The sequence below is a fragment of the Lytechinus pictus genome, chromosome 6, assembly GCF_037042905.1.
Source record: "Lytechinus pictus isolate F3 Inbred chromosome 6, Lp3.0, whole genome shotgun sequence".
NCBI classification, from domain to species: domain Eukaryota; kingdom Metazoa; phylum Echinodermata; class Echinoidea; order Temnopleuroida; family Toxopneustidae; genus Lytechinus; species Lytechinus pictus.
In genome coordinates, this window is record NC_087250.1 from 3,386,929 (window position 1) to 3,406,656 (window position 19,728).

The window sequence follows — 19,728 nt, forward strand, 5'->3', positions numbered from 1 at the left end:
TCTAATCACCGGTTCGTCTATGGCCATTGCGTTTCATAACCAGTTGGTCTAATATCCATTTTATTTTCATTCGTTTCACCCTATAAACACTTAGTCCAATTAGACAAAATGGTATATGGACTAAATGGCTATTGGACCAACTGGTTATTAGACGAAATGGTGAATAGACGAGATGGCAATTAGAGCATGTGGATTGTGGAAGAACTGATGGTAGACCAAATGATAGTGGACGAGTTGGTAATTGGATGAATTGGCATTAGACCGATTGAAAATAAACCTATTGTTGGCGGAGGGGGGAGGGCAGCCCTCTCCTAAAGGCAGGGGGGGGGCAGAAATAACCCCCGTCTATTGGATTAAGGAAGGGCAGACAACCCTCTCCTATGGACGTCATGGTCTAGTTGTTCTGACTATTGCTCTTCAATCAGAGGGATGTGGGTTCGAATCCCTGCCATGTTGTTATTTCCATCAGCAAGAACTTTACCCACAATGTACTGCACTCAATCCAGGGCCCCCGTCTTACAAAGAGATACGATTGATCCAATCAATCGTAGCCCTACGGAAATCCATCAGTGTCATAATTTTTTCTATAGGAAATGTGCACAATGTCCTTTGTAAACAAAGAGAAGCACATTGAATTTTCAAGAAAACAATGAATGCATGAATATACATCATAGTTAGAAAATATTTTGAACAAACATGCATCATACATGTTGATGTTCCTGGCCGTCCATAGTTGCGATTGATCGGATTAATCGTAACTCTTTGTAAGACGGGGCCCAGGTGAGGTGAATAATGGGTACCTGATAGGAATTTATTCCTTGAAATGCTGAATCTCATAACAGGTGCACTGCTTGAGCTGGGGTACTGCAATCCTGTCGAGCGCTTAGAGACTTCTGATAAAGTAAGTGATAAGCGCTCTATAAGCGAGTATAATAATCACAGCATGGATCCTGATAAGATGCAATACAGACCTCTATTTAGGTGTCTAATTAGTTCCAACTACAGAGTAATCCATTTACATGTAAGCTAGATTATTATAAAAGGAAGTAATATTGCTTTCTAGTTGAAAATGTAATACATAACAGCCTCGGAAAGTGTCTGCGTATCAAATTCTGTGAAACAGGATTTGATTTTGTTCCAAACAGGAAGTAATATCTAAGTGTTTTCATATCATCTCACATCTCAATAACATGCCACATACAACTGAAATCCATGAACTTAACTCTTTTCCTGCCAATGACATAATCCCTCCTGTACCACAGTAACTGGTGCAACCTTACAAGGGGTTTCGTGTAAACTATGCCAATTCAACAATTTGTTGTAAAAAAAAAGCTTTGTGTGTACGCTGAACAATGTTATGCACACATCACTATTGTGTTATTTGTGTATGTGTGTGTGTGAGTCAAAGCTGGAAGTCTGCTGTATGTTAATACTCCATATAGTCCAACAAAGTTAGCAGTGTTAACTTCAGGGAAACAGTGTATCAATTTAACTTGCATGGTATTATTTTATTCCATTGTGAAATATATTTCAACTCTGAATTGCAAATTGCCACTTTGCGATCTCGCGAAAAATGGTTTCACTCTCACTTTGAAAGGAAACAAGTTTTTTTTTTATAGAGAGCAATTGAGACTGATTAATGACTGATAACGTAGTTAAGCATTGTCCATCGCAGAAACAAAACATGACAATCATTAACAATCAAATTAGAAAATCTCTTTGAGAAATTATATGTTTTTCTTTACCTCCACAAAAAAGGTTACAAAGAGACAAGGAACCTAAAATTCATCATATAGGTTTTGAGGGTCGAGTAATAGGAATAGGGAAAGGTTTTAAAGGATAACCTTTTTCCTAATAGGAAAAGTTGGCAATAATATAAAGTAAGACTTATTTAGAATTTGGTCTCACATTTATCTTGGCAAGGAAGATGAATTGTTTATGGTTTTGTTAACCAACAAGCGGATTATGCTATAACAGACATATTCCATAGAATCTAACCCAATATATGTAGACTTCATCTTAAGGCCACCGCAGACCATACAACCCAACTGGTCTACGACTGGTATGCGACTGGGTGGAGGGAAATGTGACGTCACAGCTCTTGTCGGCTTGAGAGTCGCGGGCCGGTCATTGACAAATGGCAGGGAAAATCGTAAGGATTTGACTTGTCGAATCCTTACAACTGGATCGCAAGCTCAAGCCAACTTCCAGCCAATCAGACAGCAGAGCCGTGACACGTACATGATATGCAACACGCATATGCAATAGTAAGCATGATTTTCTCAGTTGCTATGGCAAAAAGCAAAAAGCGCATGCATGAGTCGCAGACAGAAGCATAGTCAGATCGCAAGGTGTGCGGTGTCGAGGCAATTATGACTACCTTGCGGTTCATGTCCCCTCACTCAGTCGCAGAGCAGTCGTAGACCAGTCTGGTCGTAAGGAGTGGCCTTTAGACAAGTTAGGGTACAGTTCTAAGAGGTTAGAATGGATATCATCATGGCCTCTTATCCGGGCCTCTTATATATCTTTATCTTGTATGAGATGAAAGTGAATATACATCACATATATAAGAACAATGGGTTTTCAAAAAATAATCTCAAATAACATACATTGCACTCTGGTTTCTGAGTTGTCAAAGGTAAATAAAATCTTGTATGATACATCAGAATGTAAATCAAAACATTATTTGTTTTACATTCTGATAAATAGAACGTTTGTAAATTTGCTAAAGGTATCAACATAAGTGATTTCAGTATGAAGCGATCTTTAAGAGCAAGCAAACACACGCCAAGGCCTTATATATTTGGCAATGCCATGTTCCTTCAAAAATAAAAAGCGAATATCACAGTAAAATATCCTAATTCGGTCTAACCAGGGTATTTTCATTGTTCATTACTGAACAAAAAAGAGTTAAGAAACGCAGTATCTTAGGTCATGATGTTAACAAGTAAAAATTAGCTGGATGGTAGTAACTTATCTTCATAAAAACAATGTCCTGAATTCATCCAGCAAAAGAGGGGACAGGATTTTCATTTTGAAATAAAATAAGTGAAACAAACACAATCAAATAAACAAATAAAATATCAACAGTACATGAAATCAGGCCAGAGTTGAGACATCGATTGGAAAATACTTGACCCAATATGAGTTGATGCACAGTAAATCAAAGTTGAAAGTTGCGATTGGCAAATGGCTCTCCTTCTGTTGGGTTACTCCGACCAGTTTTGTAGCCATTTTGCAGCTCTCTTGAGGAACAACTGGAAAAAAAAAATCTTGTCCATTAAGATTTCTCCATGTGGATTCGCACATGAAAACGGATACAAAATGGCAAATTTTGTCCATATGGATTTGTACATGTACATGAAAACTGCTACAAAAATGGCATATTTTGCACGACTCTGCTCACTGCAGTTGAGGTCAGAGTTGAAAGGTCATCTGGAAAAAGCTTCTGTTCGATCGGTTTCTGCATCGTCTTGGGTCAAAGTTGAAAATTCAGTAGGCAAACAGCTCCTCTCCAATTGGCTGGGGTCAAAGTGTTAAGTTCAGTTGGCAAACAGCTCTTCTTCGATCAGTTTCTCCGTTGATTGGGGTTAAAGAGTTGAAGGTTCTGTCGGCAAACAGCTCCTCTCCAATTCAATGGGGTCATATATGAAAGCCAGTAGGCAATTATTAAAGAGCTCTTCTTCGATTATTTTCTCCATCGTTTTGGGGACAAAGTTTAAAATTCCCTTGGCAATGAACAGCTCCTCTCCGATTGGCTGGGTTCAGTTGGAAAAGAGCTCTCCTTCGATCAGTTTCTCCATTGTTTAAGGACAAATTTGAAAGTTCACTAGGCAATTAAAGAGCTCTTGTTTGATCAGTTTCTATATAGTTTGGGGTGAAAGTTGAAAGATCATTCAGTTGGCAAAGAGCTCTCCTTTGATCAGTTTATCCATAGTTTGGGGTCAAAGTTGAAAGATCATTCAGTTGGCAAAGAGCTCCTCTTCGATGGGTTTTTCCATCCAGGAGCCGTAGTTAGCCTGGTTCAGGATGCATTTCAGATACTTCTTGGCGGAATGATAGCTCTCGGCGCTGAGCTTAGCATCGTGGTAGGTCCTGGCATCCAGGAGGTCACATCGGTCAAAGAGTCGGCACGTCTGCTGGTACTCACTAAACATCTCAGCCTTGCATAGCTGCGAGTGAAGAACGCCCTGGATTCTATGACATACAGAAGGATAGGAGAAGAAGAGATTAGAAAATAATCCATCAAACCTGCTTCATTGACCTATATGATATACAGCATTTATGTAGAGGTGGCGTGGCTCAGTGGATAAGTCTCATGACTTTGAACCGCAAGGTTCAGGGTTCGGATCTCACTGCAGCACTCCTGTCCTTTGGCAAGGCGTTTATCAACATTTGCCACTCTCCACCCAGGTGTAGTAAATGGGTACCCGGTAGGAAGGAATTCCTTGAATGCTCGAGCGCCCGGAAAGAGGGGCCATGCTAAAGCCAGGTAATAGTATGCGGCACTTAGATATATAGCGATGATTGCTATGGTGTTATGGCAGCCTGGTTCTAAACAAATGAACTTCCCCGAATGAAAGTGTGTTTCTCATAGGAGAAAATGACTGCTATCAACCCATATTTCAGATGAGCCAATGTCATTTGCAGATACAAATGTGTACAGACAATCGTCAGCTGCGACTCTATTTTGAACCAGCCCAACATGACACCATGGCAACTGACGTCACACTTCGATACTCTATTATGAGGCAATATTATCTAGCTCAGTATCAGCTGCTTATTCGACTGCACACTATACATGTACCCCGCTTTAGCTTGAGCTGCTTAGAGGCACTAGGTGCATTCAAGGAATTAATCCACCTGCTTACAATTCACCTCACTTCGGTTGAGTGCAGCACAATGTGGATCAATTTCTTGCTGAAGGAAAAAAAAACACCATGGCTGGGATTCGAACTCACGACCCTCCGTTTCAAAGGCGAGAGTCATAACCACTAGACCTTTCTGAAATCATTTGTCTGAATGACCAACTGTCTATAAATACTTAAAGTTTGGTTTCCCTAAATTCCCCATTGCATGGACCAGTCTTTACAGATCATCAGGGTCAGCATTCAATTCTAAGCCCCTTTTACACCTTCAAGGATGCAACACGGATCATCACCGATCTCAGTCCATGGTGATCCGAGAGGCCAAATTGATATTCTTCTAGTATTGCCGGAGTGAATACGGATTTAACTGGGTATTTACAAGGGAATGTATGGGAAAGTAGGGTTTTCTTCAAGGATGGACAAGGTAGCACTAGGGATATGTTTGATACGCTACCGGGAGTCAACACGGAATACACGGATGTTACTGGGTCCTGACACAGACCTTCACAGAGGCTTACGGTCTATACTGGGATATCTCTAGAGCATTGGGCAAGATTTAAGTTTCTTTCCTTTTTGCCACCTCTGTAGCGTACACATACATGGCCATGAACAAGGAATACTGTTCATGTATGCAAACAATGGGCAAATTTAGACCCCAGATAAAGATGGTATCAACAAGGACCTCCTGGTTCCTACAGGGAGCTTCCGGATGCATTCGGTAGCTACAAGGATGTACAAGGTGGCTAAACGAATGGGCGAATGGGATGATTATCCGTCCGTGTTCTCCTGGATGAAAAATTGAACATGTTCAATTTTTCTCCCGGAATTGCCGGTACACCAAGGATGGCGCCGGATGAGTAGCCAGTGTTCACATGGTAACCCAGACTGTACACGGATGACTGATTGATTCGGGATGATCCGTGTTGCTTCCGTGAAGGTTTAAATGTGGCTTTAGTATTGATTTTAAAAGTATTTAACTTAGCATTTAACTTGGCTAAGCAAAATGCTAAAACTTCAGATCACATCCAAGTAATTTACTTTATCAAGCCAAATTTAAGCAAAATACTTACTAATAACCATCATGACGTCTTAAGGTTTAGTCAAATAACGTGCAATGTTTGATTCAATCTGTGCGCAAAATGTATGAGTACGCGTATCATGTTAGTAAACTGTCTGGTAGACTTAGGCATAAAATGAAATGAGTACCAAGGATGGAAGTATTTTACTGGTCAAGCTACAAGCTACAAATCCGACCGTGTACCCATTTAGCTAAATGGGTACCCGGTCGAGAGTGGCAAAGTGTCGATTAACGGGTGGCCAAAGGACGCTAGAGGTTGGTCATTCGATTAGTGTGTAGAATTTAGAGAGGAGCAATTGTTGCCAGAGCAAGTGTCATGGAACGGATTTTGAAATCCAAACGAAAAAAAGGAGGAGATTTTCATAAGTCACAACTCACCTTCCTTTGGTCCCATCTGTCACCTCCGGTTTCTCGCACCCCTTATACCAGTTTATACTCAACGACTTGGTCTTCTCTGTACCCCTTGGTGGATCTATGGCTCTTACACACCCAAGCTGGGGATGATTAACATGGTACTCGGCAGGGAGAGATAAGTTATCCAGCTCCGTCGGGGTGAAGCTGTCGTGGGCGGACGAGACCCGGCAGCAGACCGCCCTCGCGAGGTGGCCATGATGGTATAATGAACCTATAGATATAGAAAATAAATGAAATGAAATCCAGATTTTATTGTTCGAAATGGAAACCTGAATTAGAAATACCCCAAAATTCATTTTGCCCGATCGATCGTGGGCCCGGCAGCCACTATGCAGTGCAAGCCAACGTTTCTCTATCCCTTAAATCCCAGAATGCCAAACAGGACAGCAGCAACTCCCATCTTCTGACGTCTTTTAGGCTGATGCGACCGGGGCTTGAACTGCCAGCCTCCCAGTCATAGAAACGCTCTACCAACTGAACCAAGACACACGGATATGGTGATAGATACATGTATGTAAAAGATCTTTGATCATGCCTTCAACCACTCTGCTTTATAATACACAATAAGGCGGCCAAAAAATGGATTTGAGTTATTTATCAAGGTTGAAGAAAGCTGTTTAAAATCTTGAAATTGAATGAGTGATTGACTACAGTCTTTACTCATTTACACACAAAGGTTGCAAAATTGCACTTTTATACATTTGAATTCAATAAGTGTAATAGTTTTTTCTTCATCATATTTGTAACAGCAAAGCTAAGTGATACATGTAGCTAGAATTCTCCTGACGTGCCTTCTACAAAATAACTATTGGTCATTATCTAAAAAAATCTTTATTAATGGTGCAATAGGGAAAGCAGTATTCAAAGGAAATGTCAAAAGAACAATTATGGTTCTTGTTATCCCTTCAACATCGATTTAGCATGCAAAGAAAAAAGTTGATTTTGTAAAAGAATTTCTTATATTAGTCCAATCATTTATGATCATCTTTCAAATCACCCCCCCCCCCCTCCTTTCCCCCTTTGGGCCTACTAGGATAAAACTTCACTAAAAATGGATCATTACCTAATGATATTGAACTCAAGTAGATAGGCTCAATGAAATGAGACAACAGCGCCCCCTGTAGACCGAGCATGTTCCAACTGGCTACTTTATCACTGCATGACATTGTCCGCAGCCTCTCCCCTCTCATGATGCCATCCCACGTCTGTACAGATTCACGGGTGTTTACGGGAATAGTGCCTTCTCCTAGCAATCAAAGACAAAACCAACATGATATTCAATGGGTGGGGCAGCAGAAGTAATTTATGGAATATTAGCTGACACGTGAACAGTGGAACACTTGAATAGCATACCTAGGTCGTTAAATCATCAATTCCCACGTTCTTTTTTTCTGAATTTGTAAGCATCTAGCATTGGCTGACAAGATTTATCAGTGTATTTTTACTATTTTGATTCTTGATTTTGCCATATAAATTATATGAAAAAGATGCAAAGCCATGTAACAATAAGAGCGCCTCTGGCTGTCTCACCTGCATCACGCAATTCAATATAGCAGCAGTGCTAACTTTGAAAACTACTATAAAATAATTTTTCACAAAAACACCATTCATATAATAATACAATAATACATTCATTGACCCTAAATGACATTTGACCTTGATTATGTGACCTACATGTAAGACCTGTCAGTGATACTTGATTACCCCTATGTCCACAACTAGGTCCATATACTTTATAAGTTATGCTGTCATTTAAAAAACTTAACCTTCAGTTAAGATTTGATTTTGACGCCGCCACCGCCGTCGGAAAAGCGGCGCCTATCGTCTCACTCTGCTATGCAGGTGAGAAAAAAATGAAATACATGTACAAGCAGATCTGGGATTGTGTTGGTTAATCTGGGCAATATTATGCACTCAAGTAAAGTCATTATCACGTCACTTTTATTTTGATTATGGTTCGTCTTGGTTCTGAGTACTCCATGATTGTTTTGCCAAACAGATGGTTCTGTTTCGGGTATAAAATGCCATCTCCTTAAATGCCAGACAATATAATATCACTATTAGCCTTTTCCAGCATTGTTCTCAGCAATCCCTGTCTGGTTTTGCCAAACGTTGGTATCGTTTAGAAAAGCTATGGATAGCAGAGCTAAGATCAACTTATAATGTATGCTACTTCTTCAAAGCAAAATACATTACATATGAGGTAAAGATCTTAGGCAAAACCTTATAAATCAGATAAATTTATGTCTTCGTATTGTGTGGATTAATCTGGGGGCTATACAGGTGCTATCTCCCTTACGTCCAGTCATTATTACAACATTATCACCTTGTTCAATCTTACGCCTGGGTACTGTGTGGGTTAACCCTGAAAGGACTGGGCTATTTGAGATGTATCGAGGACTGGGGGGGGGGGGGGCATGATGCCCATCCCCCCCCCCCCTACTCATCTCACCCAATTTCACTTCAAATTTTCATCTTATTAGTAAACTAAGTTAAAGTTTTCCACACAGAAAAATTGCAAAAGTTCATTTTTCCTTATGTATTTCTTTCTTTTGAGAATTTCTTATGTATGTAATTCTTTCTTTTTTTATCTTGTGTTTTTCATTGTTTTTTTTTCAATGGAAACTATTACAGACCATTTAACAACTAAATTAAACCCTAAATTCAGCAGACCAATTAGACCAACAAATAATCACCCTTTTATGAATTTCATCTCCCATAGACTTTGTACACAAAGTATAAAAATGAGCCATTTTCGGCATGACATTGTCTCCTAAAAAGTCATGTGGTGTCGCAATGCTTTACCCGTATGTCGCAAATTTGGTATCAGAAGTTGCGCGAGAATTCTTTTGCGGCACCATCTTTTTGCGTCACGGAAATATCATGCGAAGTGTCGAGGGTGGGGGGGCCATCATGTCTCCCCAGTGCTTATAGGGTTAATATCAGGCAATATTTGTGCTATTTCCCTAAAGTCTAGTCATTTATTACCTTGTTCCATCTTCGTTCTGAGCAATCCCTGACTGGTTTTACCAAACGTTGGTAGATGTTTGGCAAAGCCGCAGAAATCAATCCCTTCTGGACCCTCTTCGTTCTCCCCGGCGTCGGTCCGAGAGAACTGCGCCCCGTCTCCGCAGGGGGCGGTGCTAATGTAGAGGTGAAGGGTCACTTCTGAAAGGAGGCGGAGCTTCCCGTTGCTTCCCTGAGTAAGGATGGTTTCGTTGGGTGTCTTGGCGTAGGTTTGGAGCTGATTGTACAGATACCTAGAGGACAAACACAAACGTTACTTTTTACACTGCTTTTCATTAGCCTGAATCACAGCATTATATAAAGCAAAATACTAGAAGAATGGAAATTAGAGCCACAGATAAATTTATATTAATTACTTAATATGCATTCCTTGTGAACAAAATTTACAGGGACATTATCTCCAGGTTAAAGTTAAATGCAGTTGTGGTAATAATCTCAAAAAAGAGTTCAAACAGAATCAGATGAAATTACCACCAAAGTATTTGTATGTATGAATAAAAAGATTGCCAAATGGCTCTGGAAGAAAATGTGTATTTGCTGAGAAATGAGCAAAATAAGCACAGAATTCCATTGAATCTCAGATATTTCTCCAAGCAATATCAATACACTGTCCCACATTAGCATTTCTGTGTTAGTTTCTCACCTCAAGAAAGCCCTTCTGGTGATAATCTCAGCATGGGAGTCATTGACCGTTCGTCCTTCCATGCTAAGCTTGTCTCCTGTCACACACCGATTGCCTGTAGAAGACAGGTAGAATATTATATTATATTGCATGGATCAGGATGGGATAGCAGAAATATCCCATGACATATTGAATATTTAAAGGTCATAGATGAGTGCAATTTTGAAACTAATAGTGGAATATCCTTGTTATCCCATGAAGAACAGACAATGTAATTAAGCACCATCATCATCACCATCATTATCATCAAATCACTAACACCACCATCATCATCATCAACTACATCATCATCACCATCATCATCATCATTACCATCACCATCATCGTCATCACCATCATCATCATCATCATCACCATCATCATCATCACCATTGTCATCATTTCCATCACCATCATCGCCATCACCATCATCATCATCATCATCATCATCATCATCACCACCACCACCATTATCACTATCTCCATCATCACTGTCATCCTCCTCTATCACCAACACCACCACCATCTCAATCATACCAACCATTAAATTACCTGTTCCTAAACTTATAACCGTTCCTTCGTCCTCCTCGCCTCGTTTCATGATTAGAGCGGCGAGGACTTTCCTTCCGCTGATTGAGTCAGGGATGCTTGCAGCCAGCGAGTTGAACGTTTGATGACTTAAGGCAGCAATACGGTCAAAGAATGTTGTTTCCCCATTGGATGAAGTCTAGGGAGTAAAGGAAGAAAAATCATACACAACCATCAAATAATGCCATTTTGCTATTCAATTAAAAAAAAGAGTGCATTTTCAATGACAGGGTAGGATATGATTAAAAAATTTAGGGGCTATTTTTGACACATTTTGGCAATTGCTGAATTTTTGGGGCTACTTCTTTTGTTTCACGGGCTACTTTTTTGCTCATCTTGCAATCATGTTGTAAGAGCGAATATCATAATTCTGCTTTATGTAGAATATTGATTTTCCCAATATTCTTGAATGTTGTTTAGGGCAGATCTTTAGGCAAAGTTCTTCAGAAAAGATGGTTGCCAAAAGCATTCCATTTTGCTCATTTTAGGGGCAAGTTTGACTGTTACGAAGGCAAAATTGCCAATCATCCTTCATGCATTTCCTACAGATTGGATAGATCGATATACACGTACAAGTTCAATTCTCCCAGCAAAAATATAGCAGTGATTCATTGTTGAGTGTCTGTGCTCTGTATTAAAAAATTAAATTGCATGTCAAAACAACATGTAGCTCATTAAAGTGATATATTATATATCAAACAGGAAGTGAGCACTTATATGCTATTTTCAAATGCACAATGAGGAACACATCACAGGTTTCACATAATTGGATGTTGTTACATTATTCCATGTTAAAGACAGCCTCGCCGTTTTGAATGCTTCATGCCTAATAATACAAGTTTAGTGGATTTTCATTTGTACAGTTCCAACTAAAAGAATGAGCTCGAGTAGAGTGTAGTAACCGTTCTTTGTCCCGTTTCATGAAGACTTGTTATAATAACAAATACATATTTGCTATAACAAGTTTACAGCCAGCCAATCAAATTAAAGGATTTCAATAGCTTTAAACTGTTATTGCAAATTGGTTATTATAACAAGTTTTGTGAAACAGGCCCCTTATCCACTGATATGTTTATTAGGCTTTTGGTATATTTTGGTACAAGCTCAAAATAACAAGCGGGCCACATTCCGGGGGGGGGGGGTACTTAGATTTGGTCTGGACGGGGGTTTGATCCCTGGCCCAGTCATACCAAAGACTGTCATTGTCAGCTCCAACAGTTACCATAGTAACAGTCAGAGACCAGTGCTTCTCAGCCAATCAAAACAAAGGATTTCACTGAAATGATCAGAACTGATAATCCAGTCAGTGCCGACATCTTTCATGGAACATCCTCCCTCCTAAAAGTAAAGTTAATAAAGAAATATCTTACCGAGACAACTGGCATTGGTGTTAGCTTGGGTTGCAGGGAACCCTCTGCTACCAAAGTACGGAGGGCCATATCAGCCGCTTCTCTCCTTCCATCCTTCTTGCTCCGACTCGTGACGTGCTGGAACCTTCTTCCTCCAACGCAGGCAGCAAAGACAAACCTGTTATTCAAAGGGAAATGGTTTTATCAATATACATGTATGCCAATTCACAGTTACATGTACGGTAGCTCAAGATAAACTTTTCTCATATAACTTTTTAGTTTCAGTTTCATTTATTTAACATCTTTTATAAAAACATTCAAATAACAGATACAATATAAAAACATATTCATACAAATATACACAATAGAAACAAAGAGGGAAAAAAATACACGATAAATCAATTGTAAAAAAGTGGACAGATAAGAGTGAATAACATTAAGTAGCAGCGGATGTGGGGGATCAGCAATAAGCCATTGGCCTGTCTAGGCTGATCCCTTGTATACTGCAAGAAAGAAACCTTTTCATATTGTCTATTAAGACGAGCACTAACAAAACACCTTGGGCCAGTTTCATAAAGACTTACAACTAATATTGTACTTTTGCCAATATGGTAACCATAGAAACTTGATTATAATAACAACAATAATCTGCTTTTACATAGCACTTAATACAGCGGAACGACATCTCTCAGCGCTTATATACAAATATGTTATTACCCCGGTCATCGAATCCTGGCATGCCCGCGTACAATGTATGCACCTTCTCCACTCCCTGGGGAGCATTCCAACAAGAGTTCCAAGACTCAATTGCTAGGCATACTACATATACATAGGCTTTCGAATCCTATCGGGTACCCATTTAACTCCTGGGTGGAGAGTGGCAAATTGTGGATTGACGCCTTGCCAAAGGACGCTACATGTAGGCCATGGTGGGATTCAAACACATTATGATTAGCTGCTGAACCCTGTTACCAGACAAGTTGCCATTATGGCAAAGAGTTGTAACCCTTTATAACAAAATAATAATATAGGATTTGTATAGCGCACATATCCACCTTGCTAGGTGCTCAAGGCGCTCCTATATTACCCTATTATGTGACCCATCTCATTATCTCTGACAGTAAAAGTTCAAAATATCCGCTCATAGGAAATTTAAGAAATCATTCATAACTGAATGGGAATAATTTCTGAAATAGTTCATTAAATCAAATATATTCGTCTGGGGCCACAATCCCATAGCAAAGGGGTGTCGGAGGGTTCATTCGAATCTGTTAAAATTTCCAAAGCAAGAAAATCCAGGGAGGAAAACAGTTTTTTGGGGATCAAGCCAAGAGATTGGACCGTTAACCCTTTTTTTTGCTTGTCAAATTTTTCAGAAATCGATCATGCCCCTCACTGAAAACTCTAGCTACGGGGCTGGGCCATTTTTAGTGTTCCCAGACAGTAAGTGGGTCTGATATCCACACTGCTCCACAATCCCTCTCCAGTATGTAACTTGCAAATCCTACGCCCATCTTTATCCCCATGCACCCCTACCGATTTATGCTGTTACCCCTTCCAGTACTCACCTTGGATTATGCGGTGGTCCAGACTGCTGAAGAAGATCTATTGAAACCGGTAGATGCCTGGCCTGGGCATACTCCGTCAACGCACTCACAGGGTTCTTATTGATAGCAGCAAACATCTCGTTGTTGATTGCCTGACCTGTCGACGACCCGATGGCTGGTGCATTGTGGGAAGACTGTGGCTGGGGAGCTGGCGATGCTGGGATAGGGGTGCTGTTGACTTGGTTTGCAAAGGAATTCGGGGGCATGTAAGGCATGGTGGTAGCTCGGATGGGGGCAACCTGTGTAAAATGAAAGGTTTTTTTTATTCAAATGAATTTACTTTTCCTGAATTATACAGTATACCTTGTGAGCATAAGATATTTACATGTTGGATCTGAAATATTACATGTATGTTCTCCTAAAGAATAACTGACCATGATTCAATAGTTAATCGCTCATCCCATTGAATATACATTTGTGAAAACAAAAGATGGAAAGGCTGGAAATCATGCCCTAATTTGATCGCAAGTCTCTTGCAATGCACCATACCTCATACTTTAATAGATAAAACACCCAATCTTTAAGAGGAAGTACTGTAGGAATGGGCCCATTGCAGACAAAGTTGCCCTTGATATTTTTACAGTTGCATTTAGATGCAACTCTTTCTGCAACTTGCCAAGGATAGGAATGGTACATACCTGAGTAGGAATGGTTGGTGTAAAAGATACTGGGATAAAGCCAGGACCTTGTCTTCCTTGATCCCAACTCTGCAGAAGAGACCGAGGATCAGGAGGAAGCATGCCACTCTGATGGTTCGGCGCCCCCATTGGCTGTGACATGAGAACTCCGGGTGCCCCTGTCACCAGGTTGACATGGTTTGGAATCTCCATCGGTTTGGTGGCGCCGTTCATTTCTAATGGCTTTTTCTCCTTGGTGATGAGGTCGACGCCTTTCTCGTTGATGTGCCAGGTTGGAGGACTGTCCGTGACTTTAGTGATGTATCCCCGTTTGGCAAGCCCATAGAGCGAAGGATTCACATCTTTGGCCTTGCCTCTGTTGAGACCTACATTATGGACTATCTCAAGAGTTCCTTGAGTCTGTTGATTGCTCAATGCACACAAAACCTTCATCTCCATGTCCGGAGAGGCAAACATTAACGTGGCAAATTCTGGCGGTATCCCGGCATTGATTGCTGCTTGGAGATTGACTCTTTCATTATGGATGGACTGTCTGTCGTCGTTGGTATTAAGGAGTGGTTGAGGACTCTGAGGGATGTGCGGGAATGGATGTCCAGGAGTTCCCTGGAACTGCTCCATCTGTGGTCCCATGTTTACCATCTGAGGAGCAATGCCTGGCACGGGAGGACTCACCATCCCTGGAAACTGACTCGGTTTTGGTTGTGCCTGTTCTGCACTTTGCTGCTGCTGCTGATCAGTCTCGAGAATCTGTCTCCCGTACTGGGTGATGACCCACATAGGGGGAGACTCACACACTTTTCTTACAAGTCCTTTCTTTTGCATACTAAACAAAGTTGGGTTGATCTCCTTCTTGGTGCGGTAACCAAGCTGTTTGGCAAGATCATTGGAATGGATAGATTCTACTTTTTCGTTCAATGCCACCAGTAACCTGTGGTCCATGCCATTTGGCGTGTATGGCTTTGAGAAGCTTTGTTGCAGTTCGTGTGGTGGAGGTGGTGGTTTTGCAAACATGACAGGTTGCTCGGCTGTTTCTGAATCATCGCTCGAGCTGGAATTGTTGGTTGGCGAAGCCATGGGGTCAACGCCGGGCAGAGGATGTGTCCCGTTGTACCCGGAGTGATTCGGAGGGAAAAGCCGACCTGCGTCTATGGGTGTGGAATGATTAACAGGACGACCCAAAGGCTCTGCGGCAGGAACGTCACCTCCGCTCCCTTCCTCCATGACTTCCGTTTCCCCGACATCCTCTCTGTCGATCCCACCGCTGCCACCAGAAAGGGCTTCCTCCCCCGTTTCTTCCGCCTCCTGCCGATTGTCCCCATCCTCTGCGGTCGCACCATGCAGAGGGCCAACAGTCACCTCGTGTTTTAAGCCCCATTTTGGAGGTGACGCGGACACCTTCAAGATAAGGCCGTTCTTTTGCATCCGGTACAGCGTCGGGTTAACGTCCTTGCGAGAACGCCTTCCCAGCGATCGAGCCAATTCAAGAGTTTCCATGGAACCATTGCTTTCTTTTAATTTATTGAGGATGCTGTTGGCCAGTTCTGTATTTGAGCCCATTTTTCGCTTAGAAGAACCCTGTAAGACACACACAAAAAAAATGTATGAATAAATAAACAAAACCCTTATTCTCCCAAACAGTGATTAATGCTAAAGAATATATGAATCATATAGTTATCATTTAACATACATTCAAACAAAAATTAATATGCAACTATTTTTCCTACAACAGGATTTTTTAATCTAATTGGTTCTTTTTTTATTGTTCCCAAAAGTTGATACATGTTTAACGAATAAAATATTTTAACATTAAGCTTGTTGATATAAATGCATGAGTATCATATCGAATTGGCCAATCTATTTCATCATACATGAACTGTGAATAAAATAATGTTGCTGAGCCATTTCTCAGCAACGTATATATCTAAATAATACTAGGAGTCAAAACCAACTGATACATCATATAGATTTGGTACATGACTGTCAAGATGAATCACATGAATAATACATGAAATGGAAAGCATGCACTCAGAAATGAATTCAGATGTAAGTAGGAGTGTCTACTGGGCTACTGAAGAGCGTATGTATGAAACCATAATGAATACACACAAGAGTAGCTTGCCTAGAAAACACAGTGCCTGAAACATAGTGCGATAGCATCATCCCTACTTCCAATTTCTGACATGGATTAAGCTTTCATTGTTTAGAAATTAGATGTCAATGAAAATCCCTAAAATTGTTAATTCAATTTTGCCAATTTTGAGGAGATATGGAAACATCCAGTGAATGATCGCATAGACATGCTTGTGATTTCTAATGTTTGTCAGAGGGGCCATTAATAGATTTCAATTTAAAATGACCAGATTTATGTTTAAAAAAAATCATTTAATTATAGTTAAAATTACAGGAACTCTTGTCATTTTAAGAATAATCTTAAATCATTATTATAAATCAGAAATATATCAAGAGTCTCTCTGACATGATATCAAAATTTCAACAACATTTTTTAAATGTCTATAAAATATTTTTTGAGAATAAAGTCCCCAAAATATATAAATACATGCTACTACAAGCTCAGTTAGAAAAAAGAAAACAACACACAGAACTCAGATTAGGAACAAACATTTCAACAAATATTTCAAAATAAGTTAGTGATGTGATGGTGGTGGTTTAGTGAAAACAAATCAAAAAACATTTTTTGAGATATTGTTAATGACGATATGAAGTAAATGGACACTTCCTTCAGCAAACAAGTTCAAGTGAAACCAGGTCCCCATCTTACAAAGGATTATGATTGATCCAATCAATCGTAACTCTATGGAAATCCATCAGTGTCAAAATGTTTACTACATGAAATTTGCAAAATGACCTTTGTTAACAAAGGTGAACACACAAAATTGTCAAGAAAACAATGACTTTATGCAATATACAAACATCATATCTAGAAAATATTTTGAACAAAAATGGATTTCATTTTCAGATGTGGGCATTGCTGGCTTTCCATAGTTCAGGTTGATCATATCAATCGAAATTCGCAACTCTTTGGGGCCTTGGTCTACAAGAAGTCAGGCTACTTCTTAGTTTGTCTCATTTGGTCTATGATCACTTTGGTCTAGTTGCCACTTTGTCTAATAGGCCTAGTAGGCCTATTTGGGATTACTGTCAATGGCCCGTATTCTGAAGTCGGTTTAATTTATACTCATGTTTAAAGTTGTGGTTTAAGTATGGGAAGCCAAAAGTATCAAAATTTTTATTAAGATGTATGTGTCTTTTGTCTACTGTGCTCTTTCCGGATTCATCTTTGATGAAAACAATCATCTATTTATACTTCTTAGACAATTATGAATGATTTGAGAGCCAAATGAGCTGAAATATGATATCTCTACTGTTTATGATTTATGTAACAATTGGCTATCCATACTTAAACCACAACTTTAAACCTGAGTTTAATTTAAACCTGCTATCAGAATACGGGCCATTGAGTCTCATGTCCAGTTAGTCTAACTTCCACTTGGTCTACATTCTTTGCCACACTTTGTCAAATAAAAAAATGAGTTCATTACTACACAGTAAAAAAAAATCATACAACGCTGTTTACTATATGGACCTTACAGTAATTGTTTAAACAGTTTTAATAAACAAGTGTTTAAATCTTAAGCAACAAAGTTTAATTTTCAATATCTAATCTTCAATAAATTAAACATGTTTAAACGGTTAAACAAATACTGTAAGGTTCATATAGTAAACAGCGTTGTATAAAATCTTAAACAGCGTTTTTACTGTGTAATACATGTAGCTCATTATCAAAGAGACTATTAAAGTGGTGCTAGACCAGTGGGGGTGATGACACAACATGTGCTCCTGCAACAATTGCCCCAATCTTAATTATTATATCTCAAATGGCATAAGGTTAGGGTTTGGCTTGTAATAGAGTTTTGGGTTCAGAATAGTTTACCTGAAAAGAATTTGGGTGTATTGGATTTTGGAGGAATAGGTTTTATGTTTGGCTAAACATGAAGATTTTCCATCGGAGCGGTTCTCGCCAGAGCAAATGTCATGGAACCGTTAGACCATGTGAGTTTAATAGGCCTACATGTAAATGGAAATTAGGCAAAGTGTGAAACAGGCTACATGTATTAAAGTGGTAAATGGTTCATAGACAAACTGGTTGTAGATAAAATGGGAATTTAGAACATGTGGGATCAGACCAAAATAATGGAAAATGGACAAAGTGGGTTTTATGTAGGCAAAGTGCATGGCCATATACCAAGTGATGCAAAATTTTGAATGAGTGATTGAAGTGAGTAGAAGATGGCATGGGAAAGAGAGAGGCTGCATAGAGGCTTCAGTATTCTCATATTCACAATTAACAAGTGATGCAAATTTTGAATGAGTGATGGAAGTGAACAGAAGATGGCATGGGAGAGAGAGGCTGCATAGAGGCTTCAGTATTCTCATATTCACAATTAACAGAATGATGAATGCATGTACATCATGTACATGCGCACTAATCAACATCAACCCACACTCATTGGATCACTCAAGACCTTAATCTCATGTGCCATTTTCATTATAAAACACCCCATACCGCTCCAACACAAAGGACCATGGGAAGGACGCATATCTCCCCAACATCCACTCATCGCTGAGACACTGCATTGGGTTTTATTTCCTAGGGGGTCATAAACACATAGATTGAAATGGATGGGACTGAGGAAGGGACACTTGTCCTTTGGGGGCAATCATTCCAGTGACATCTGCACGAAAAGCTTGGCCAACAAAACATTGCTTGCACTGGCATGAATATTTCATCCCCTAACCAGGTGGAAATAAATAGGTCAATGCCAACTAAAATAGTGAAAGGGCGAGGCCATAAAGCAAACCATCCCTCTGGGCTTGATAAAAATGCACATAAAATTTGGATGTATAATACAATTGAAGTTGCTTAAATGCTTTGAATTTCAAGGAGATGGCATAGCAACGAAACATCCCTTGCCTGTACTAAAATGAACGTAAAGAAAAACAAAATGATCTATTTTGCTTCGAAGTTATTGAACCTTGTTCAAGAATGATAGATGTACTGAGCAATTTCAGGTTAGGCCTATACATACATGTACTGTATGTGTACATGCAGACTTGATGGCCTACTTCTCAGGGGCTGAAGTAACCAGTTAATTTAAAGTAACGCCAGTTTATTTCTATTTTCAAAGAGGCTAATTAGAAATATATACATTAATGTTCATTTGCTTTCGTTTTTCATTTTTTATTTATTCATAAATGAAGTTATTTCATATTTTATTATATTTGTTTTATTCATTTATCTATCAATATCTATCTATCTATCTATCTACATGTATCTATCTATCTATCTCTCTCTTTTATGGAGGTCGATTTATAAAAGAGTGCAAGCTAGGTCATATAGGATATATGCTTGCATCCTGTTGCCAGCAAAGCTCTCCTAAATAATGATTATGATGGCTGTCTACCTTATTTACTAGGAG

At 39.6% G+C, this 19,728-nt stretch overlaps 1 protein-coding gene across 1 annotated transcript; it reads right to left on the reverse strand.

Annotated features, from left to right (window-relative positions):
- Positions 1–2,741: 2,741 nt before the first annotated feature.
- Positions 2,742–15,803, reverse strand: LOC129263561 (double-stranded RNA-specific adenosine deaminase-like). Its single transcript, XM_054901466.2, has 9 exons — positions 14,231–15,803; positions 13,554–13,831; positions 12,007–12,163; positions 10,601–10,775; positions 10,031–10,124; positions 9,349–9,620; positions 7,424–7,606; positions 6,325–6,571; positions 2,742–4,197 (listed from the first exon to the last, which is right to left on the reverse strand). The coding sequence occupies exons 1-9, from the start codon at positions 15,785–15,787 to the stop codon at positions 3,963–3,965; spliced, it is 3,198 nt and encodes a 1,065-aa protein (XP_054757441.2). The 5' UTR covers positions 15,788–15,803; the 3' UTR covers positions 2,742–3,962.
- Positions 15,804–19,728: the final 3,925 nt, after the last annotated feature.